Raw genomic sequence first — 23587 nt, 5'->3', positions numbered from 1 at the left:
AGCAACACTCACATATATCATTACTTCCAGGCTTGCTGAATCTAAACATCAGTAAACAGAACCTGTCTGGCATTGTGAAGTAGCTGAAGGTTTTCAAAAACCAGCACATGATGCCACGTTCTAAAGAGGTTCAAGAACGGTTGTGAAAAAAGTAATTGACATTTATTAGTCTGAAGGGCTCCAAAGCCATTGCTAAAGCTCTGGGACTCCAGAGAACCACCGTGAGAGACAATATCCACAAGTGGAGAAACATGGAACAGTGGTGAAGCTTCCCAGGAAGGATCGGTTCACCAAGAGTGCATCAGTATCTAATCCAAGCATCACATAAGAACCCAGATGAACATCAAAAGATCTGTAGGCCTCACTGGCCTCAGTTGAAGTCCATCTACATGATTCTACAATAAGGAAGACACTGGACAAAAATGGCTTCCATTGAAGAGTTGCAAGGTGCAATCCACTCCTGACCAAAAAGAACAATACTGTGATCCGCAAGACGAACCTGATACCAACAGTGAAACATGGTAGTGGTAGTGTGATGGTTTGAGGCTGCTTTGCTTGATGAAGCCATGAATTCTGCTCTCTAGCAGAAAATCCCCCTGGACAATATCCACCCATCAATTCATGACCTAAAGCTGTTGAAGTAGAAGTAAAATATTACACAGCAGTGACTCAGCAGTGCAGCTGTAATGATCAGCTTGATTATCTGAGTGGTGGACCACACAGTGACACGGCAGAATTCGGTGAGAATGATCAGTTTGATTATTTGGGTGTCAGAGGGCAGTCTGCCAATGCACCTGGTGTTTACTGACAAAAGTGGTTAAAAACTGGTTTGGGCTGGCTGAAGCTGTGTGGTACTTTGGTTGTTATCTGTGAAATGTAACAAAATGTATCTGCAGAGATGTCCTGAGGTAAATACAGGCTCTGATTGGTTGGGCATGGAACCAAGGAGGAGTGAATTGGCACCTCCTGGTGCAGCTGCCCAACTATTATTAGTTTTTGGGAAAAACAAGGGTGCAGACACCATGAGAATAAATGATCTAATGGTTTCAAGGTCAAGGTCATTGACACTAGTCACAAACAAAGAAGGATGAACCTGGGGCGTGGAACCCCAGAGTCAAAAGTATAAATGCCAGGGCATCGGAGGGCACAGACAGATTTACCCCGGGGTATCTCTCAGAGTGTTTTGACCTGTGCTGCAGGAAATAAACACTTTATCTTTGGATCTGAAGATTGCTCCAAGACTCTTCACTGTTTTTCTTTGGTGAGACTGCTGCAACTATTATTTTTGACTGAGTATATTTTTAACTAATTTGGAACCTAGAAGGGCTGCATAGTGGTGGAAGTGGTTAGCACTTTGCCTTGCAGCAAGAAGATCCCTGGTTCGAATCCCGGGGTGGGCCTGGGATCTTTCTGGATGGAGTTTGCATGTTCTCCCTGGGCATGCGTGGGTTTTCTCCGGGTACTCCGGCTTCTTCCCACAGTCAAAAATATGCTGAGGTTAACTGATAACTCTAAATTGCCCGTAGGTATGAATGTGAGTGTGATTGTTTGTCTGTGTATGTAGCCCTGTGACAGACTGGCGACCTGTCCAGGGTGTCCCCTGCCTTCGCCCAAGTCAGCTGGGATAGGCTCCAGCACCCCCCGCGACCCTAGTGAGGGTAAAGCGGTGTATAGAGGATGGATGGATGGAACCTAGAATTAAGAAAATAGACTTAATTTGTGAAGACATTGTATACACTACAAAGCTCAACACAAATGGTTTATGCAGCATGGCAATGACCCAACCACACAAGCAAGCCCAACTCTTGAGTGGCACAAGAAGAAAAACATTAAGGTTCTGGAATGGCTTGAATCCAATTCACATGCTGTGGCAAGACCTTAAAAGGCAAATTCAATGATCAAAAACCGTCTATTGTGGCCAAATTAAAAGAGAAGAGAAGGCCACGTACCCTCCATGGTGATGTAAACACTGGTCACAAAATATTGCAAACATTTAATTGCATTTGATGCTGCCAATGGTGGCCTAACCAGTTATTAGTTTAGGGGACAGTTACATTTTCACAGGGTGACATAGATATTCAGTAAATCTTCAACAAATAATGATTTTAAAAAATGCATTTTGTGTCGTGTGTGTTATCTCTGTATAATATATTTAAGTGTAAAGAATATGCAAAACAGAAGACATCAGGCAAATGCTTTTCCACAGCACTGTAGACAAAGCATAGAAGTTGCAAATGCAAAAAAAAAAAAAAAAAAAAAAAACACAAAAAAGATCACTAATTCCTTTATTCTGTGGACTTGAAGAATTACAGTAGCAAATGTAGGCATCGTCAGCATTAACTGCATTTCTTTTCATATAATGCAGTTAACAATTTAAACTTTTATCCTCCAAAACAGGACAAACTTTGCATTGTATTTGATTAATTCCTTGTCTGGAATCCAGTGTGGAATCCAAGCATTTTGACCAGCAAAACATTTGTAATCACATTGACCTAAAGCAGGGGAGACCACAGAAGACCTAACAACAAGAAAAAGACAACTGAAGGCATTATCCGTCCAGTTCCACTGGATTCTGTGTCTCTTAGCTGCTTCTGTTGACCCAGATGTAGATGGCAGCGTTTCATGTTTCCAGCTGTGTCCCACACCAGCATCTCTGCCTGAGCAGAACAGCAGCTGGATTGTACCTCGCCCACAATGGCTGAGATGAACTCAGAAACCATTCCAGAAACATTCAAAGGGGGTCTCCTCTCTCTAACGTGGCCTGTGGTGGTGATGATGTAGGCCTGTGCTGGTTGTCTTGTCCCCGTGTAACTGTTTCTGGTCAGGGCCAGACTGGGCCTCTCCAAGGGCGTCTTCTGTGGGTGGTGGCTGTGGAATAAAGTCAGAATAACCTTCACCCTTCTGCAGCTGGAGGGCAGCAAGGCCTGAGCGACCGTTGTCTGACACAACTAGAGACACGCTCCAGCTAGACTCATTGCAAATGGAAGGACAGTTAGACTGGACTCGTGCAGCAGAGCAGGACGGCGGCGATGTGTCAGAATCCTACAGGAAACAGAGACAAAGATACACTTTGATTAGGCACGAAATCAAAATTTGAAACACTTACGGTAAGAGCAAACAGTAAAGGTCGCTTCAAAAAGAGAACATCTTTGCAACATTTAATTTACTAACCAGGGGGACCACAGTCAAGTAGGCCACTGCATAATTGGAGTCTGGAGAGTCGAGAGCATGCACGGTAAGCGTAAGGGTGACAGTCGCTCCTGCCTGAGCTTTGGCAGGGGTATGGAGGTCCACCTGACCACGGAAAAACCCCCTTTCTGCAATAAGGAACCTAAAAGACAAGAACTCAAATTTTTAAAAATAAAAAAATCTCAAAAAATATTTACTTCTTTCGAGGTATTGTACATGACTGAAAGATGAAGGACACACACACACAAACACACAAATTTTGTTAAGTATTCAGGTTCTTATTTAGCTGTACTTGTGTGGTCCTCTTGTGTGAAGATAACCACAGCTGTCATCTGCAGTCAAACTAAAGAGCCGTCTGGACCGTGGTTCAGGATGTCAAAGTCCACTGCTGTGCTGTGACCAGGGACAAGGCGGGGGACGGAAACACCTGAGGAATCAAGACACACAAACTGTTCTTTGGACTGAAAACTGTGGAATTAGTCGTATTTGATATTTTGAGTACAAAGGTTTGTAATTTCTAGCTGACAATAGAAGGCAGACAGCAGTTTTCCAGTTTTGGTATTAAGGAGGCAGCAGCATTATTTAGGAAAAACAAGATTTAAACGCAACACTGACATTCGTGATGTATTTATACATCCAGCTGCTAACGAGCAACATTTTGTATCATTTTCAGGTTTTATCTATGGCTTCTCCTTCTTTATTTTCCATTTTTACCTGCACTTGGGTTGTCCTTTCTGAGTTTTTTTGTGCTCCACTGCATTAATTTTTCTGCCTGCCATTTGGAGCTGTACCGGTAGGGTGCAGTAGGTTTATCTGTATGTTTTTTTTTTCTGAAAACAGCTGCCTGCTGTGCATTTAAATAACTGAATGTAAACATACTGTGGGCCAAAATGTCAAAACAAAGAACTGAAAAAACATTAAAATTCTCCACGCGAGGAAGAGCACGGAATCGGGTGATAATTTTCTGTAATATTTTTTAAACACGAGACACCTTTGACATTTTCAAATGTTTTTTAAAATACTGATAAATGCAGCTTTAACCACCTAAGACCTGGTGTCCACATATGTGGACTTTTTTTTTTTTCAAAAGAGCGTATATTCATATAACAATAATAACAACAACAAAAACACTAATAATAATAATATACCATAAATGTAAATAAAATCTAATAAATATATAATCAGATATTAGATATATCTGATTGTTGTATTTATTGGTTACTCCTTATCCTAAAATAACTAGAAGAAACCAAAGCTCGGGTCTAAAGAGGCTATATTTATGTACAACCACCTAAGAGCACCAAATGTTGAGATAAAACATATTTCACAACTGAGTTCAGTTCTGTTACTCAGTAAGAAGAAGAATATGATGAAGGCATCTTGTTTAGCATTGCGATTACTGATTACCTGTATCTGAACATGAGTGGGATGTACCATCTCTGTGGAAACTCTCTCCAGCTGTTTCCTTTTCTGTCTTGGCCTGTAAGTCGAACACAGAAGGAACTCTGGAACAGGATCCACCAAGCCCACCAGCTCCTCCACAGAGTAGACTAATGATGCTGAGGAGGAGGAGTTCAGCTTCACATGCTGGAGATTCTCCCCTTCAGCTCCCAGCAGGGTGGCATGGACTGAAAAGATGCCTCCTCATCTGAAGCCAGGCCTGTTACAGCCAGCACCAGAAAGGCAGGGACACACCTGAAAAAAAGAAAAGAACAACAGTTTTGCTCAATGGCAGACATTTTACCAAGAGTGAAACTTGCTGCATGCTGTCACTGATTTATCATTATGATATGAATAGAAATCTTCATCCCTCACCTGCTACAGGACTTCCCTCCATTTCTGGCCAGACCCGGGTGTGTCTCATTGGTTACAGTGCAAAGTAGTACAAGAAATCTACACTGCTGTCACCTGGTGGTGCAGATCAAAAGACAAAATCACTCTTTGTCTCATTACACATGGAAGGAAAGTTATATTGAAGAGTGGTTTTCTACAGTATGTTACAGGTCAGAGCTTTGTGTGCATGCAGTCAGTTGAGCTTATGTCACTCTTGCTTGAAATTCCTTCTCTGAAGTTCAGGCGTTTTCTTACGAGACTTATTATGTCACCATGTAAAACATTTGCCCAGCATTGCTAGCAGAACACCTTCAGACTAAGAATGATCAACTGCCAGCAATCCTAGAGTTGCTGCTGTGAGAGCCAAATCCGTATTATTGACTGCATATGAATGGTGAACCCTCTATGAAGTCTTACATGTTTTCCTTAAGGGCAGTCATGAAGCTCAGTGTGGTGACTGTGCAGTGCTGTCAACATTCACCAGTGTCTTACTCGTCTTAATTCCCATCCATCCATCCATCCATTCTCTATACAACGCTTTATCCTCATTATGGGCGCGGGGGTGCTGGAGGCCTATCACCAGCTGACCTCGGCGAAGGCGGGGGACACCCTGGACAGGTCGCCAGTCTGTCGCAAGGGTACATATACAGACACACAATCACACCTACGGGCAATTTAGAGTTATCAATTAACCTCAGCATATTTTGGACAGCGGGAGGAAGCCGGAGTGCCCGGAGAGAACCCGCGCATGCACAGTAGAGAACATGCAAACTCCATCCAGAAAGATCCCAGGCTCACCCCAGGATTTGAACCGGGGATCTTCTTGCTGCTAGGTGAAAGTTTGCTAACTACTACTCCACTGTGCAGCCTTCTTAATTCCCAATTAATCCTAAATTGAGCAAAGAGGTGGAGCCTGAGTGCAGCTGAAGTGGGCCATTCAAGTGTCTGTGGGCCATGACAGTACCCACCCACCTGTCACTCAAAGCACTCATGTCTTCAATTATGCATAATGTCACAGTTCTGCCTTGGTTCCCTGTCTGCCTTCCCTTTTCCCCTCATGTCCTCTCTCTCCCTCCTTTTCTCCTCACTTCCTCTTCTTCATCTTCTTTCCTTGCTCTCTTCTCCCGTCTCCTGCCCTGTCTCTCGGCTCCGCCCCCTCTGTGCTGCACCTCTGGCTGTGCTGGTGATCCAGACTTATTGCACCAGCTGCAGTGGGTGCACAGCTGGGCCAGATAAATAATCAGGGACAGATAAAGCCTGACTTGCCCCGTCACTCTCCGCCAGTTCATTGTTGCTGCTGACTCCCATTCAGCCATCCTGCCTTGGCTCTGGCCTGCTTCTCCCCTCACTCGGACTCACGTTTGTAAGTCGAGTTGTCTTTTGTTTAATAAATTCTTGTTCGAACACCAGTCTGCTTCCTGTGGTGCCTGCATTTTGGATCAACCTTCCCCATTCCTGACACATAATTTAATCCTTAAGTACAATTTAAACAGGTGAATATAGAAACATTTCTTCACACTTGTCAATGAACTTAAAAGTTAGTATAGAGATGACAATATTTTTTGTATCAAGCTATAAACATGTTTACTTCTGCTGCAAAGTTGGACATTTTAGATTGGGGGACAATGGGGACTGACTGATGTTTGGAAGCAGCCTCAAGAGTCCCGTTGGAGTAGCTGCAGTTTTTTTTGACACTTCCATATGGGTTTAATTTTCAGCCCCAGCCCCTCTATACTCAGAAAGCTGTGGTTATCAGTTGACCAATTAACGAAGACTGAATTTTCAGCGTAGGCGTAAAAGAGGATGCAAAGTGGTGCTGCAGAGATATACAGTATGAGAAAAATGACTTTTTGAACAGAAAAGCTTTTACATATATTCTAGCAGATCCCAAAAAATAAAATTATTAAATGTTATATATTTTACCTATTACATTAAAAGTGAGGTGTCCGTCACCTCTTGGCCTGGAGTTTCCACTGTCCAGGCTGTATAGGAGGAAGAAGGCTGATGCGGTACAGACCCTGAAAGTGCTCCAGCTCGGCGAGAGGGCCTTGCTCGTTCAACAGAGACTGACTTTGATCTAAGAGGAAGAAGGAAAAAAAAAACAGCTGGGCTTTTCTCTTTATCATCAGATGCAGAAAAGAAAAGTGGTTACATAAGACTGTATGGGATCTTTAGAGAATACTGAATGCAAGCAAGCAACTGCAATTTTAAACGTACTCAGTGAAGTTCTCAAAAACTAGCTCTGAAAAGCAATGTTTCCTGGGTATAGCTACTATTAATAGTTGAACAACTTGCATTCGTTGTTGCATAAATGGAATTATCTGGAAACGCTTATTGTGCCTGATGTAGCAGTTACCTGACGGACTGGTAAGGACACACTCCATCATAGTGCCAGTGACATGTAGGGTGACGTTCTTTACGGAGTTGTCAACTCTAAAGGAATGGGCGGACATCATGTCGTGGTCACTTTCCACATGGAGGAGGGTCACCTGGCGAGGAAGGAGAGAAAAAACGTGCTTGGATTATCTGAACAATGAATACAAATGCTAGCCCTTCAAAGAGATTTAAAGCAAGGAGCACAGAGTTAAAAGATTTCTAGATATGCAACTTTAAGCCACAAAGAGGAGGTTTTTAGACAACCAGAGAGAGACTCTCAGGACTTGTTTGATGTGATTGTGTGTAACTTGTTGACAACCATGTTATACCTTGTCAGCAGTTGTGTTATCCTCCACTATGGAAGACACTCTGTGTATGTCGGAGTTGGTGGTGAATATCGTCAGTCCTCCTGACAGAGAGGACAGGGACGTGTAGAGAGAGAAACGATCAGGGGACAAAGGTTCCTTACTCCTCCTCTTCCTGCTCCGACTCCCTCTGCTTCCTGTCATATACTTGGGGTCTTCAGTCAGGAGAAATGTCACCTGTGGGAAATTAAGAAGTTAAGTTGATCTGAAAGACGCACGCCAATATGCAATTTGCTTGATTGCAACACCTTTGTCATCACAGTTTCTTTTGTGCAAGAGGTGCACAGACTGTAAGAAAAGGCACACAATAGTTATACTTCTGAAGGTTCATTTTCTTAAGAATGTCCAAGCATTTTTGTTAAGATTAAATATGTTTAATTTAGCCATCTAAGAAATTAAAAAACATATCAAAAGGAAGACCAAACTCAGTGAGTTCAGAGCGCTGACTGTATGTAGAGATAGATGAACCCCCCGTAACATCACCTATAGGTTTTCTGAAAAGCGTTTTGAAGTGTAGTGTGGTGGCTATGTAAATCGTCGGCCATAGACGCATGATATGTCCTTGAACTAGCCGACTGACAATCAGTTGTCATTCGAAGTAGCCATGCCCTTAATTATGCATATGTTTAAGGCTTATTACAATTGCAGTGGTTAAGCTATAAGAAAATTCTTCTCCTCTTGAGTTCTCAATAACAGAGAAATTAGCTGTAGAGACCAAAACTAGGCTGCAGCCATGTTTCTACTATAAAAGTGGGCATTTTAACAGGGGGTCTGTGAGGGTTGCCTTTCTTCTGGGGCCAGGCTCAAGTGGCCGTTTGATAAATTGCACTTTTTGGCATTGGCCACTGCTTGGTTCAGAGCAGTTCCTGACTTGCCTGTAGAACATCTTTATCACAGATTTTAAAATTAAATGATGACAATGCAGCTTTTATTGGAGAGGAAATCTCATTAAAGTTACCTTGCTCTGTTTCTCGAGGGCAAGAGCCTTTACTGCATCAAACAAATGGGCGTCTTTAGGGGAAGCATCAGTGAATACAAAGATCTCTGACAGCGGTGGACTGTGAGTGAGAGCCAGCTGAAAAACACAACAAGAAAGCAAGCTAGCAGTTGCAAATACATCCAACAATACTGTATATGAACAGACACAAACATCACTTATTTTTACTATATGATCAGCATTGCAATTTACCTGAATGGCAGAAAAGCACATTTCTGGTTCATCTCCTCCTCCCAGGGCCATCAGGCTCTGAATGTGGTACATAAACTGGTTTGGGTCCTCAGTCTCATACACTGGTCCTACTTCTGCAATATAGAAATTTTAGTCACTCTGTCGTCATTGACTGAACCCCTTAAAAATAATTTCTGTGTATCTTAGTGACAAATTTAGAAATTTGTTTTTCCTTTCCATGAAAATAATCACACTCCATATGGACATGATAACAAAGTAAATAAACTTGAGGGGACATTTTAGAGGATGAGCAATAGCTTTTTGAAACTTGAAATGTGTCATAATGTTTGGGACAAATTTCAAAAGGCCTTACAGCCTATTTAAAGGAATAGTTCCACATTCTGGGAAATAATCAGTCATTTTCCTGCAAAGTGTTACAAAAGACTGACTCTGCTCTTACTTCTCTAACCAAAATTTGAAGCATTCTCTACAATTATTATTTGACTCAGAATGATTTGACTCAGTAGTAAAATGCATGACAAAATAGAGAAAAAAATATTAGTGTTATTATAATTATCTCAAGTAAACAATAAAAAATGAGTTTTCTGAAAATGGAGTTACTTGTTTTTGCAAATGAACTCTTCATATCTCTGTTCATTGACTTTTAACTCAATCCTACAGTTGCTTTCATTTTTTATTCTTATTGTGGTCTTATTGTCTTTATTTATTTTAATATCTTTTAAACTGGTCCTGTCCATGTGTTTTTTAATGCGTTTTGCTATTTTGGTTGCACTTGATTGGTCAATTGTTATTGCTTTCAAAGGTGCTTTATGAGTAAGTTTTATATGAAATGCAACAATTCATCGATTAATCAGTTTGTCAGCTATTAAATTAATCACCAACTATTTTGAAATAATCAATAGGTGTGAATAATCTTTAGTATTTTAAAAAAAAGTCTGATTCTAATTTCTTAAATCTGAATATTTTCTGGTTTCTTTCCTCCTCTATGACAGTAAATATATTTAGGATGTGGACAAATCAAGACATTTGAGGATGCCATCTTGGGATTTGGGAAACACTGACATTTTATAAGAAAGTAATTGACATGCTAATCAACAATGCACATTATGTTTAGGTGCAGCGTTACATAATTTTTTAAAATAGCATGTATATGTTTATTTATAAACTGTTTCCATTTTTCCAATGGAACACTCTTCAGGAATGTCATGCTTGTAATAAGAACTGAAAAACCCTTTTCCACAGAATGAAAAGCTACTCCAGTCCAAAACTACATAAAAGTACAGTACACTGTGCTGTACACAACTTTTTTTTTGTTCCAGTTACATACATAACTAGTAGAGTAGAAAGTATAAATGGTGGTGGGTAAGTGGACAAGATCAGGACATGACAGCAAGTCAATAAAAGGGAGTTTTACTGCTTAGCTTCACATGACATTTTTTGTGATAAGCTCTCACCCGGGTCATGGAAGGGAACAAGCAGAAAGGTTCCAGGCTGCTCAGGGCTGTTGGCTCGGCTCTGGATGATGGAGTGAGCCCGGAGGCGAGCGGCTGTGATCTCCTCAAACATGCTGCCGGTGGTGTCCATGACGAATACTAATGCAGGAACCTGCTTCACACTGAAGAGCCTGTTCAGAAGGAAATGCAGTCAACACCTGAATTTATTAACATGAAGTTTTTCATTCTGGCTATTCCAGCAGTGGTTGAAACTTACCTGAGAAATGTTTTGTGGCCCACCGTGTCTCTGAGGTCTCTCAGGACATTTAGAGTGGCCTCAGTAGCCATAGTGGCAGCTTTCACATGGAGGTAATGGTGAGGGAGAAGAAAGGTGAGGTGCTGTCCTTGTTGATGCCCCCTTTGGCCCCCAGGTGGCGACTGCTGTCCATAATACCTCCATGACTACATTTGCCTGAAAAATAAATTTTTAAATGTTTGTGGACTGAATTTGAAAAGTAAAAGTCTTAAAAATAATAGATACAAAATGTTGTTTATTTGAATTCACATATTCCTTTTCTTTTTTGACAGCATCACAGTGTGACTGAAGTTGTACTGACATACCTCGAGGTTTTGGAGGGAAAGTGCTGAAGTAGCCAGTGGTGAGCAGCTGAGAGTCTTCCTGTGTGTTTGTCAGTCTTGGTAGAAGGTTATTTCGACAGGTATTACTGAAGCACTCCATACAGGTAGGAGTGTCCTCTGTGGAGAAGACGGATCAGCCTTAAACCTCCAGATCAGTGCTTTTTAAATGATTACCAAAAATAATTCTTTATTTGAAATTATATTTTTTTCCTCCGTGGAGTTTATTTTGTGAGATTTTGATACACATTACTATGCAGCTGATAATCGAACAAATCATAAATCACATGCCCACATTTTCAGATACTGAGATTAAGCGAAACTATGTGAAGACCAACAAAGTCAGCAACAGAGGTAGGATGTGGTGACTTTATGGGTTAAAGAGAGGGTTTTCATTCAGGAGAGTGGTGTTTGAATAAAGTGTGAAGCACCAAGTGAAGGTTGACTTTTGGCTTGAGAACCTTTGTATGTTGGAAATGTGAGTATTTGCCCGTGCTCAAGAGCAAGGCTGTATTTTCAATTCTGACAATTTGTTGTCATTGTTGATGTTCTTTTCCAGATTTCTCCATACTGATGCTTTAAACTCAGAGGCAGATCTGGATTAACTTAAGGATGCACTGTGCAGCTATAAATGCTAACAAACATCATCTGTGTTGATTCTGACAATTGTAACACGTCAATAGATTTAAAAAAAAACTGCACTACATCACAGTGTAATGGCCTCCCAAGAAAGAGAATCTACCAACCAAATGAAATGTACAACTCCAAATGTGACACCATAAAGCATTACTTTTTGGCACAAACTGATGTAAAATATGAAAAAAAAAAAACCCCACAAGACTAAAAGTTCAGTTCATTATTTTGTGAATAGATCCTATATAAAGATTGTTTTTCCAATGCAATACTACTGAATTATCTCCCAGCCTTTAGATCACTTATTCATGTATGTGACTGATAAGCCTATCATCACAGGTGTGATTTACCTTTAGCTACAGGGATGGCAGGCTCATCTGGATACAGCAGGTGAAGGTAAATGAAGCGCTGGCCCATCTCCACCCAGTTACTGTGGCTGTAGAAGTCCTGATGCACAGAAACAGATGTTAAAGTGACACATTATTAATGTTTCTGCCATCACAGTGATCTAATTATCATGTAAATATACACATTCATATCCATGCAAGCAGTGTGGCAGATGGTAAATGCCCACACATGATGATGTCTTTAAACATACTTTGGAAACCCAGGCTAAATTCCTGCATCAAAATGTTACCCCAGTTCAAATGAAAATCTCCTTGTGTACCTGCAGTGAATGAAATAGCTGACCCAAGCTGCGACGCGCACTTTGGTACTGTTTGGTTCGTACTGAGAGCACAGTCTGACTCCAGAACCGCCGTAACATCACAATGCTGCTGTCGACTTGCTCTGAATCAAAGTGGTAGACTGGGTCCGACATGGTGGAGCTGAGGAAGTCCATGGCTGCATTGGACTTCACCACCTCTCCCACGGCTCTCCAGAAGCCTCGGCCCAGTTTGGTCTGCGAGGGAATGAAAAGCACCAGAACTTTGCTCAAATATCTCAGAGTAATACAAACAGAAAAAAAAGAGCAATTCACTCAATGTTGCACACTATGAAAACTGTTCCACTTTCAGCATTTTAAGGTTGTCATTTAACCTTCGTGAGCCACTGATGCTGATTCACTTCTGCACTGACAGTAAGCATGTCCTGACTGCAAACATGAGCTCACCTCCTGGTCTGCATGGTTCCCCTGGTGTTTTCTGGCGGCCCTCAGAGTCTCCAGGGTGACATTGATGATGGCTCGCTCTGTAATATACTGGTGTGTGTGTGAATCCCAGGACAGAGTTAGCACTCGAGACCAAAAGTTAGGGAGGAAGCCCATGCATGGTAAAGCCAGGAGGAGGAGGTACGAGAGAATAAACCAGCGCACCAGCTTTATACCTCCTACCCAGAATCCTCTGCCCTGTGACATCATGCTCTGGAGAAAAAGTGAGGAGGTCACATCCTACCTGTATGAAATGAAAGCATGTCAGTTGAAGTACACTGAAGTGGTAAAGCTTTTAAGAGCAACAGGACAAGGTATCTACATAAATAGATGCAACAGTGCAGTGTAGAGCTCGGCAGTGTCACCATGAACAACATCTGTCACATATACAGTCAAATGCAAACACAGGACTTCTGGGAAAATTCCGTATCATCTGGCACCAGGACTTAGCCATAAAGCCTTTGTGTTCTGTGAGTTGAGTGGTGCTGCCGCCATTTTATCAGGCTTGTTCTGTGTCATCAGTAGATGGTCAACTAGAGTTTGGAGACCGTGCTTCTTGTAGTGTTTTCATTGTGTAACAGATCGTCCTACTGGGGGAGGCTGCTTGCACTGGAGAGTGCAGTTGCCAAACTGTTGTTGGTCTCGAAAAATGTTTAGTTGGGTGTCAAGATGACATCCACATGAATGCCAGGCCCACAGCTTCCCAGCAGAATACTGCATTGTAATAACATTGTACACTTCACCTGTCTGTGGTTTGAATGTTGTGGCTGATTGGTGCATATGAGCTGTGAAGCCTTGTTTTGTTCGAGGGCTATGTTGAAAATAAAGCCTGATCAAAAATTCAGATGTTTGGCTGAGCAGCTGAGCATTTATCACTGCCCAAATAGCTCAATGCTTCATGATTTTCTCCTGTAAAAAAAGAGCACTTTCCGTTTGCCAAATGAATAGATGTTAATTGACCCGACCCCTATTGTTCTGTAATGCTTTGTACTAATTCGATCATGTTGCACCAGCCATCCATGTGTCCTTTTCTGTCATCACCCACTCCTTGCCAGTACCCCCAATACCTCCTCTCACATTCTTCTCAGCCCTGTCTGTACAGAAGCTCCTATTGTTCTTTGTAATCTTTATTCAGATACAATACTTTGGGTCTGTTCTCAGTCTGTGCTTTCACAAGGGGCAGATTGAAACAAAGCATGAGGCCTTTAACTGTTGCCTTTCTTTTGCCAGAATTCATTCAGCAACTCAGTATCAAGTCCTCCTTTAACTCATTCTGAAGCAGGATGCAAAATCTAATAATCATTCATTGTTCCACTTGTTACTGATTGCATTTTAATTTTTAACATTTTCCATTATTGTTCACTTTAAGCAACTGTTCCTAATTCTTTGCTTACTTTGCCCATGAACTAATATGTTACCCCAAGCTTAGCCTCACACTCAGCTTCTTTCATCATCACTGTGCAAACACACATTTTGTTCACCCCAAATCATCATTGTACAAACAAGTCCCTGCCACATTAATACCTTCATTGTACTGCTTAACGGTTTGTATATTACAAAGCAAAGTTGTAGTTACAATTAAAGAATTTTAGAAAAATGTTCTCACCTCATTTCATCCTGTCTAGACAGCTCAGCCTCACTCGCAGACAAAACACCACAAATGCGTGCTTTCATATGACCACATACACTTTGTCTGCCACCTGTCAGCAGAGGAGCCGCTCCTCAGTGTCGCAACATTTTTCTGCCTGTGCAACAAAACTGTTGAGTCTTCACATCGGTGTGTCCTTGGGCTCTTGCCTCTGGCTGGCTCTGCAGTGAGAAAAAGAAGAACCAAAATATAAATGGGAGACGCACTTTGTTGAGCTTGGATGAGTCTGGTTGACAGTGCATGGTCTTGGTTGTGTTTCTTTGCTTGAGGGGCAACAGCATGAGGCAGAAGACATCTCGCTACGACTCCCCTAAAGCCTCCTGCCCCCCCTTACCCCCCATTAATGCACGGTGCATTGATTCACCACAATAGGGCCGCATATATTACCAGCCAGTGTGTTCAACTTAGGCCTGGCCCAACCCCCCTGCCCTCAATCCATCATTCTCTCTTTTCTTCATAAAGCCAAAAAAACCACACTGCTTTTTTACAACTTCAAACACCAAAACCTCTTCTTCCCTTGCAGAATTCTCATGGCATTGCAAGGAATCATCAGCTGAATCAGTTGAGAGCCAACTCCAGCTGTACTGCTGAACTTCTTCAGTTTGTGCTCTTTCAGGAATTTGGCTGTAACTTTGGCTGCAGTTCCAGGGGTTGTTTGATCAAATGGGTTTGATCCTGTTTTAGCTAAAAATTTAAAGGGAAAGAAACACAAAGTTCCTTGATGAACCAGAAAAACACCCACACAGAGGTTTCTGTAAAGATCAAGGCTTCAGAAAGTGAAAGTAGGTAAGTGAGTGGTTAAACAATCAGATAGGAATTGGTGAAAACATTTGGGTATTGTATGTGACTACATGCACGTTGAGAGAGGACTATTTTGTGAAAACCTCAGAGTTTACTGGAAGCCAGTTTCCTGTTTGACAGCGGTAGATTGTTTCGGTGCTGACACTTTTTCATCTGGCTTTGCACTCAACACAGTTTTAAACACAACTGCAATGTGTCTATCACATCAACCACATAAATACTGCAACAGACACTCTTGATACTGTACGACACGCTCAGACAGAAAGGAGTTCTGTTTGTTTGCATATGGGTGAAATCTACCTAATTTAGCCATAACAGGCGAAGGAAGAGAGAACACTCTGAATAGAACTAATAATGAAGACACTAATTTGCGTAGTTATGCATTGTAAATGGCTGTCTTTCCGCTGTGATGGATATAAACACCATAGACCTGTAAATTGCAGGATGATGAAGTTACATATTGTAATGTTCTGAGTTAACCTTGTTCAGTGCCTTTAAGACAGAGTGCATGCTGATTGGTGGGCTGTCAGTCACATGGGACTTCTAGGCAAGTTTAAGGAAGTTAAGGTGTTGTGTTCGGCCTCTTTTTTCGGCTGAGGGCTGAAGCTGGTAACGTTGTGCTGGCGTGGGTTACGGCCAGGACAGTAACCCGTTCTGCGATTGTGTTCAGCGAATAAACGTGAGAGCCAAGCTACTGAAGAGTGATTATTTCTCATCAGTAGAATATTACAATATTTTAACAGTTGTAGATGTGCCTCCTGTTTTCCTGCTAGTCCTTCTAGTTGATACCTTTCCTTTATGTTTTCTGTGCCTTTCTTTCCAGTCCCCGCCTCTCGCCATACCTGTCTCCAGTCTGACTGTCCACCTGTTCCTGGTTCCCCGTTAGCCACTGAGCCTGCTGCCACAAAGGCTGGTCGCCGAAGGTGCGGCTCAAGAAGACAACGTAGCTCCCCAATTCCTGTTCCTGAGGAGTGCTGCGCCACCTCACCTGCGGCGCTGGAGGGGCCCTGTGCCACTTCGCCCGCAACAGGGATAGACACTCTGAATCAATTTCCAATGATAAAGAACCTCTCTCTTAAACTTAATGCAGCCACTCCCTCCAGTGCCCCAGTAGAAGCCTGGGAAACCTGATCCTCTCTCCAAAGAGGAACAGGCTGTCAGACCACAAGTTTGAGAAACTTCTCCTCTTGAGGTACAATCACTGGTTTGAGGGCTACTGGGCTAGCAAAGTTGATGAGCACTGATATGATGATGGCAGGTGTTTCTCCCAAGAGTGCTCCACAAGGTCAAGCAGGTTAAAAGTTCAAGTGGAATTTCCAAGTGTGTAACTTAGACTACTATAGCACTTTATTGACCATTATTGATTTCATCAGTTGTTTTATTTATCTAAACAGCCAGACTGGAGGAAATATTATTTTTGTTAAACAGTAACTATGTTTGTGAGGCTGAAAATACTTTTAAGTTTGACCATCATTACTGAAGATGAGGTCGCCATTTGGTGGAGTTTAGCTGTTTTGGGTTAAGTTTACAAAGAATGTATAAACCTCACTGTGTTTATGTTGAAAAAAATCTATTGAATCAGTTTTGCACTATTATTGATTCCTACAGCTGCTAAATAGTCTCAGGCACAGTTTAATTTTTGCACTGCCAAAAGTATTCTTTCTATCTGTATCAATGGCTACAATAAATATGCCTATCAAAAGTTTCAACATATCGTATGTTGTGTTTTGTTGATCCACTGCTTCATTGTAGTGATACTGGGTACAATGATCAAATTTTACAGTTGTTTTATCGAGCACTATGCCACATCAACCCCAAATCCCAGTCTTTCTAAAGATCTAAGCGTTCCCTCTCTGAGAGGGGTGCATTACAAGGAGCATAAAATTAAAAAATGTCTCATATCCATTTGAGGCCGGAAAAATGGCAGGAAATGTTATTGTCTGAAATAAATCACCTGCAGTCTCAAAAAATGTATCATGATGCATTTCAATTTTGTAATCAATCTCTTCATGAGCACGGGACTGAAAGAAATGTTGATTGATGGGATAATGGAGACTGCAGAGTTTAGTGTTTGAAGGAGAACGTTCAGCTCAGGGTCATGCTGAAGTTAGGACAAGCGGAACAGATAAGCTAAGCTAAGGTAAGCTAAGATAATCTTTTATTGCTCCCCATGCCAGGGGAAATTCACATTGTTACAGCAGCAAGCATATTTACACCAGGAAATAAACATAATAATTACAATATGTACAAGGATGAAAAATAAAAACTAATAAATACTTGAAAATAAATTCAGAAGTGCAAAAATGCCACTGTGCAAGAATGCTGTGCAAATTTTATGGTTTGATATGATATCAGTCTGGTTTATGTTAACATCAGCCAATGATGCTGATGTTATAAAGTCTTACAGCACATTATCCAAAATACTATAATAGAAACCCTGCAGAATTTGTAGTATAGTTTTTTGTTTTTATCTCAGTGCAAATTAGTACATTCTGTTAATACTAATCATGCAGCATCTATGTATTTAGCAAATTTACTGTCTCGTGCATTTACTCCAAGTAATCACACAACCATCAGTATGTTCAAATGCTGTGCAGTTTTAAGATGGAGTCCAGGTGTTTGTGAGAAACCAGTGGTTTGAAACCATGTTTTTTAGATGAATGAAGTTTGCTAGCCATAAAACATGCTCTCCAATAATAAGTCTAAAAGGAAGAGTGCATTAGGTTACATTTTTAAACAAACATACAGTTCTATTGTGTTGTTTTGTTTTTATTTGAGGATCTCTCTTTTTGCAGTATGATCAGATCAAGCACATGGTACCAGTGTGGAGGAAAAAAAACTTCCTGTTGTTAGGAAGTTAAAAAAAAAAACTCCATTTGGGGTGAGGAAAAAAAAAACCTCTGGTTGTGTTGAGGGGTAGAGTGGAAGGTAAGAAGATGAATAGTTTGGAGGTTGCTGAGGCCGATAACAGCAGATCAGAAACATGCAGCTCCAGATCCAGACAAACCTGCAGAGGACAAAACACAAAGTCAGTGACATACAAAGGTGGCGTCTGACTGTATGAAGACACAAAGAGGAGAGGAGAGGAATACATCATGGGAAATCCTCCAGCAGCCTGGGTTGGAATATTAACATTTTGAGAAAAACTGAGTCTAACAATAAGCTGAATGCAGCTGAAGCTGTCATTCCCAGCATCTGCATGGACACTGAAGTCGCCTGTTATAATGACTCTGTCTGTACTGAGAGTAAATCAGTGAAGAACTCTGAAAATTCAGATAGAGTAGCATAACTGCATTTTGTCAGACTGTGATATGATACATACTCAATCCCTGTGTCACCATGCAGTGTCTGTTGGGTCGTTCTTTTTCAAGCACATTTCAATTACCAGTGCGTCCAGTAAAGTCTCGATAAAGTTGTTCTTTCTTCTCCTCACCGGCTGGTCGTCGTCTCTGGCTTCATCTCTGTTGGGGCTCGGTCACTCATCTTCAAGTCGTCTTTTGGGGTCGTCCTTGTCTTGGTCTTGGGTCCCGGGATCATCGGTCTGAAAGAAATTAAAAAGACAAACGTAGCAGAATCTTGTCGAGGTGCGTTATTGCTGAGATTTCAAAATATTAGATGGATGAATGCAAAATCAAAATCCCAAACTCACCTTTTCATGCAGCAGCATTCACAGGGATCCTTATGTGCCTGTTCTTCTGGAAACTTCCCTCTGGCAGCGAGGCCTTCACCCTCACACTACATTTACTATCTTAAATAACACATTTAACCACCCCCATTAATCCCGCTGTGACTCTCCTGAACTGTGATCTTGTCACTGTGGACTCCACTGTGGGTCCAGGGTGGGATACAGACACACACATGTCGCTTCTCTGTGACGTGCCGTCTGCATCCTGTTCACCTTCTGACAGAGCGGAGCTTCACTGTAAGAGGAGGGGGACCACAGGAGGTTTCCCACAATCCCCCCCAGATCCGCCCACACCTCTGACAGGCACCCTGACCAGAGTCCCACCGACAAGAACCGAGCTCAAAGAATCACACAAAATACAATGGAAGAAAATTCATTCAAGTAAAGTTGGAATAGATCTGATCAGACATAATCACAAGAAATCCAAATAAAATCTGACCAGATCACATCCAGAAAATCACACGTAGCTAAAATGTTTAAAATGAAACGGGGTAAATCTAATGGAATGGAAGGTTTGCGAACCTTCTTCCCTGGAGGTTGGCTGGCAGGAGGCTTCTGGGGAGAGAAACTCACACAATGATTAGTAAAAATTGTTAAGAGGGGACCTCCTGCATGATAGACTAGACTGAGCCTGTACGTTTGTCAGGAGGTCCTTCAACAGAAAAACTTGGATAGGAAGAAGAGTGGTGGCAGCCTCCGATATCCTGCAACTCCAGCGCCCGGTCAGAATAAGGAAGAGAGGAGGAGATAGGAGAGAGAGGTGGAGGGAAGGGAGAAAAAGAAGAGTGCGAAAGGGAGGTGGGGGAGGAGATAGGTGAGAATCATAGAGTCTAGTCTAGAGTGTATGGGTGAAGATAAGGGGGAGAGTCAGAGCGAGGGAGGAGAGAAAGAACAGTGTCAGGGAAAAAGAGAGAGAAGAATGTGAGGATGTGAGGAGGGGGAGAAGAAGAGCGAGAGGGGGAGGAGATAGAAGAGGAGGGGGGAAGAGGAGGAGGAGAAGGAGGAGGAGAGGGAGGAGGGGAGAAGGAGACAGGGATAGGGTTGGGACAGGTGTAGGAAGTGGAGAGGAAAGTGTGGGGGGGAGAGGGAGGGACAGGGAGAGTGTAAAAGGACCAAGGGCGGAAGGGAGGAGGGGGGGAAGAACAGCGACGACGCTTGAAAGGAGGGGGGGAGGAAGGAGGAGTGGAGGTCCTGTACCTAGAAGAGGAAGGGGAGGAGACAGGAGAGGAGGGGGGAAGAGGAGGGGGAGAAGGAGAGATGGAGGTAGGAGGAGGAGGAGAGACGGAAGGAAGAAGAGAGATGGAGTGAGGGAGGGGAGAAAAAGCAGAGCGAGAGGGGCAGGAGGAGATAGGAAAGGAGGGGGAGGGAGGGGAGCAAAAGGATAGTGAGAGAGGGAGGAGGCAGGAGGATGGAGAGGTAAGGGGTAAGGGAGGTACCTGGAGGAGTCCGGCCAGGAGATGAAGTCCAGCGTCCTCTGGAAGCAGAAACAAAAACAACATTTCAACACAGACTCTCAGGAAACTGGAGCAAAGAGTATTGAAATAAAAATAATACTAAAATAATCCTAATAATAATTATTGTATTGTGTTTTGTATTTTCTTTAATATTACTGTTACTACTGCTAGACAACAATTAACAATTAGTATTATTAGTGTTATTAATATTGCATTTCTAATTATTTTTAAAAATATAAATACAGATATTTGCTGTTATTATTCACTTGGACAATACACTATTCCACTATTTTTAACAATGCTAATAATACAGTAAACCACTGTGAATATGGATTAAAAATAATGGAAACGACAGGAAATATCTGTGATGTAATTAAATAAAAATAATATTCAAATAACCATAATAATAATTATTGTATTATGTTTTAGGTTTTCTGTAATACTACTACTAGATAGCAAAATAACAATTATTATTATTATTATTTAATGCTATGTTGTTGTATTTTATTTAATTTTTAAAAAATACAGATATTTAGTGTTATTTTCACTTGATCAATGCAGTATTCTACTATTTTTAAGCAACAATCTAGTAAAACACTGAAATAACAAGAAAAATACAGTCTGTTGATTTCGGCATTAGTTATTTTTTTCTTTTCTTTTACAGGCAATATGTACATGAACATTATTTTACTAGATGCTTTATGTATTTTACAGCAAATATTTGTAAACTAACTGTATTTTGCTGATTTAAATACAGTGAAAATAGCATACATTTAGTGCCAATTGTGGTAAAATATAAAGAACAATGATTGCTGTTTATAAATGCGTATTTTTGATGTGGATATGATTTACAGGTTTGTTTGTATTTTAAAGACAACCTCATCCCTTTACACCTGCACGTTCTGACGTCATGACGTCTCTCACCCCTGCGCTTCTTCTAATACTTCCATCGTCTCCAAAAAAAAAAAACTTCCATCGTCTCCATGGTTACCAAAGATACACATTTTATGAAAAACGTTCCAATCGCCAATATTGATTTTTAAGCTTTTGACGGCAAATTATGCAGAAATAATGAACATTTTATTTCACTCAACATACACTAAAAAAATGAAATATTTCTTGAAAGAAAAAGTCTAATTTTACAGTCAAACATTGTAAAAGAACACACAACCATTTATAAAATACAGATCTTTGACGTTTTTTCAATTAGCTAACACAAAAATCATTCATTTTGCTGCTCTCGGCACATGTAAATGAATATCCACAATAAAATAAACAGAATTTTGCTTTGGAAAGTTTAAAAAGAGGCTCTGAGGACCTTCAGTGATTCACATACGTGGGATAATATTTGGATAATTTTATAAAACTTGGCTCAGTTACCATCTTGTTTGTTAAACTTTTGACACCAATTTATTCAGAAATAATTTACCCATTTTAGCCCTTAATGTGCCCCAAAAATAGTCCAATTTTCGAACATTGTAAAATGACAAATAACAATGAATAAACAGTTTTATCAACACATTTCCCTGTACGGTTATACAGCAAAACGCAGCGCTCAGAGAAAATCAGCTGATGAGAAAAAGCAGGAACTGAATTTTCTTACCTTCATGCTGACGGTGAGCTTCTTCTTAACAAGGTCCTTGGGATGTCCAACGAAGTGTTCACAGTGTTTTCCAAAAGGCTTTCCAAAAATTGCTAGCTTTGCAGCAGGCTGGTCAATTTGCACCCGTTCAAGTAAATGTCCAAATGCAAAAGAGAACGTTTTTGAAAGTCAACCGGCCTTTTATAGGTGCGCGTCACCTTCTGTTGCCATGACACCAAATGATGCACGAACGCGCCTGTGCTCGACCAGTTCTGATCTGGAGCTAAATCAATCATCCATATTGTCCACTTGTGCGTTTCGTTTTTCCACGAGTTTCCATCACCTGTCAGAAATGTGCGGAGCCTCAAAGCTACCTGAACCTTTTCTGACAAGATCAGCCTCTGATTGAAGCATCTCAGTGAGAGCAAAGATCGCGAAAAGCCAATTATTGGACTAAAATCCTCTTATAGTCCTTCTAAAGTGCTGCGTAATTTTGTGCGTAGTGGTCGCTTACCGTCATAAAAGTCGCCTGGCAGCTCTGGTGGAACTCAGGATTCATCCACAGAAGATTTAATACATATAATTAAACCCTAAACCCAGAATCTGTGCGGAACAGGGGCTGAATATCTGAATATTATTGATATTCACATCTTAGCCCTACTCTAAATTACCCGTAAGTGTGAATGTGAGTGTGATTGTGTGTCTGTATATGTAGCCCTACGACAGACTGGCAACCTGTCCAGGGTGTCCCCTGCCTTCGCCCGAGTCAGCTGGGATTGGCTCCAGCACCCCCCGCAAGTGAGGATAAAGCGGTGTAGGGTCAAACAGGACGAATTTTGCCTTTTTGAAAGATCTAGTTTTGTATAGGACAGAAATATCAGTCAATGGAGTGCCAATAATTTTGCTGCACATTTTGACAATACCTTGGAGTCTGAATGTGCAGACTGAAACCTCAAACTGTCAGCAGACGTTTCTGGATGCCAATAAAAGCAAATTAAACAGTTTATAGCAATTTTTTTTGTCTTATCTTTTATCTCTTTTTGTTGGTTGATTTTGTTTTGCTTGTGTCATTAGTCCCTGCAAAATGTTCACCAAAGCCTTTTCCAAAGCAAATAACCCTCAGTGGAGCTAAAGTATAGTAAAAAAAATTTCATCACAATCATTCTGACAGGTATTATGATATGAGTCACAATTTTGGTTGAAACTGGAATTATATTTTTGTTTTCATAAATAATCAGTAAACGTAAAATAATGATGAGGTTTGAGGTCAGAGTTCATCTGTAGCACTTCAAAGCACAACACTTCATTTAAAATGGTGTTTTGTGACTCATCTTTATCAGAAAACTGCTGCTCCTACAGTATGGATTGTTCAATATAGCCCTCCATCTGAGCCAAATCTTAAGAATGTATTGCTACTTTGATGTTCTCCACAAAGTCTTCATTCCTTGTATTTCCCACGAGATAGTGATGATGTGCAGATTTGACAACAAATACTTGTATTTTATTTAAAAAAAAAAAATCATATTTACACTGTCAGTGAGGTGAACTTTTGTTTGGAAAATTAGATGTTGAGTCTCTAAAGGAAAAAAAAACTTAAATATGACCTGAATATTATT

The 23587-nt window shown here is 41.1% G+C and overlaps 1 protein-coding gene and 1 long non-coding RNA gene across 3 annotated transcripts; both read right to left on the bottom strand.

Annotated features, from left to right (window-relative positions):
* Positions 1–2271: 2271 nt before the first annotated feature.
* Positions 2272–14794, bottom strand: vwa7 (von Willebrand factor A domain containing 7). Its single transcript, XM_051958185.1, is given in 25 exon segments — positions 2272–2760; positions 2762–3042; positions 3172–3331; positions 3482–3545; positions 3548–3616; positions 4590–4649; positions 4652–4692; positions 4694–4815; positions 4818–4884; positions 5005–5065; positions 5068–5097; positions 6946–6976; positions 6978–7099; positions 7379–7511; positions 7728–7940; positions 8722–8838; positions 8953–9065; positions 10407–10576; positions 10663–10768; positions 10771–10857; positions 11007–11141; positions 12005–12101; positions 12322–12555; positions 12766–13045; positions 14408–14794. Coding segments are annotated over 24 exon segments (3027 nt in total). The 5' UTR covers positions 13012–13045; positions 14408–14794; the 3' UTR covers positions 2272–2492.
* Positions 14795–17394: 2600 nt separating this feature from the next.
* LOC127536921 (uncharacterized) lies at positions 17395–22396 on the bottom strand. 2 transcript variants are annotated; one of them, XR_007946143.1, is made up of 4 exons: positions 21993–22396; positions 18900–20409; positions 18684–18791; positions 17395–18257 (listed from the first exon to the last, which is right to left on the bottom strand). It is a non-coding gene; the product is annotated as an uncharacterized LOC127536921 (long non-coding RNA). The 2 variants fall into 2 exon arrangements; XR_007946142.1 differs by having other exon boundaries at positions 18636–18791; positions 21993–22394.
* Between the last annotated feature and the right edge of the window lie 1191 nt (positions 22397–23587).

Source organism: Acanthochromis polyacanthus, chromosome 13 (assembly GCF_021347895.1).
Source record: "Acanthochromis polyacanthus isolate Apoly-LR-REF ecotype Palm Island chromosome 13, KAUST_Apoly_ChrSc, whole genome shotgun sequence".
Taxonomy (NCBI): Eukaryota; Metazoa; Chordata; class Actinopteri; family Pomacentridae; genus Acanthochromis; species Acanthochromis polyacanthus.
The sequence above is the reverse complement of the archived record's forward strand: the minus strand, read 5'-3'. Positions and strand labels throughout refer to the sequence as shown.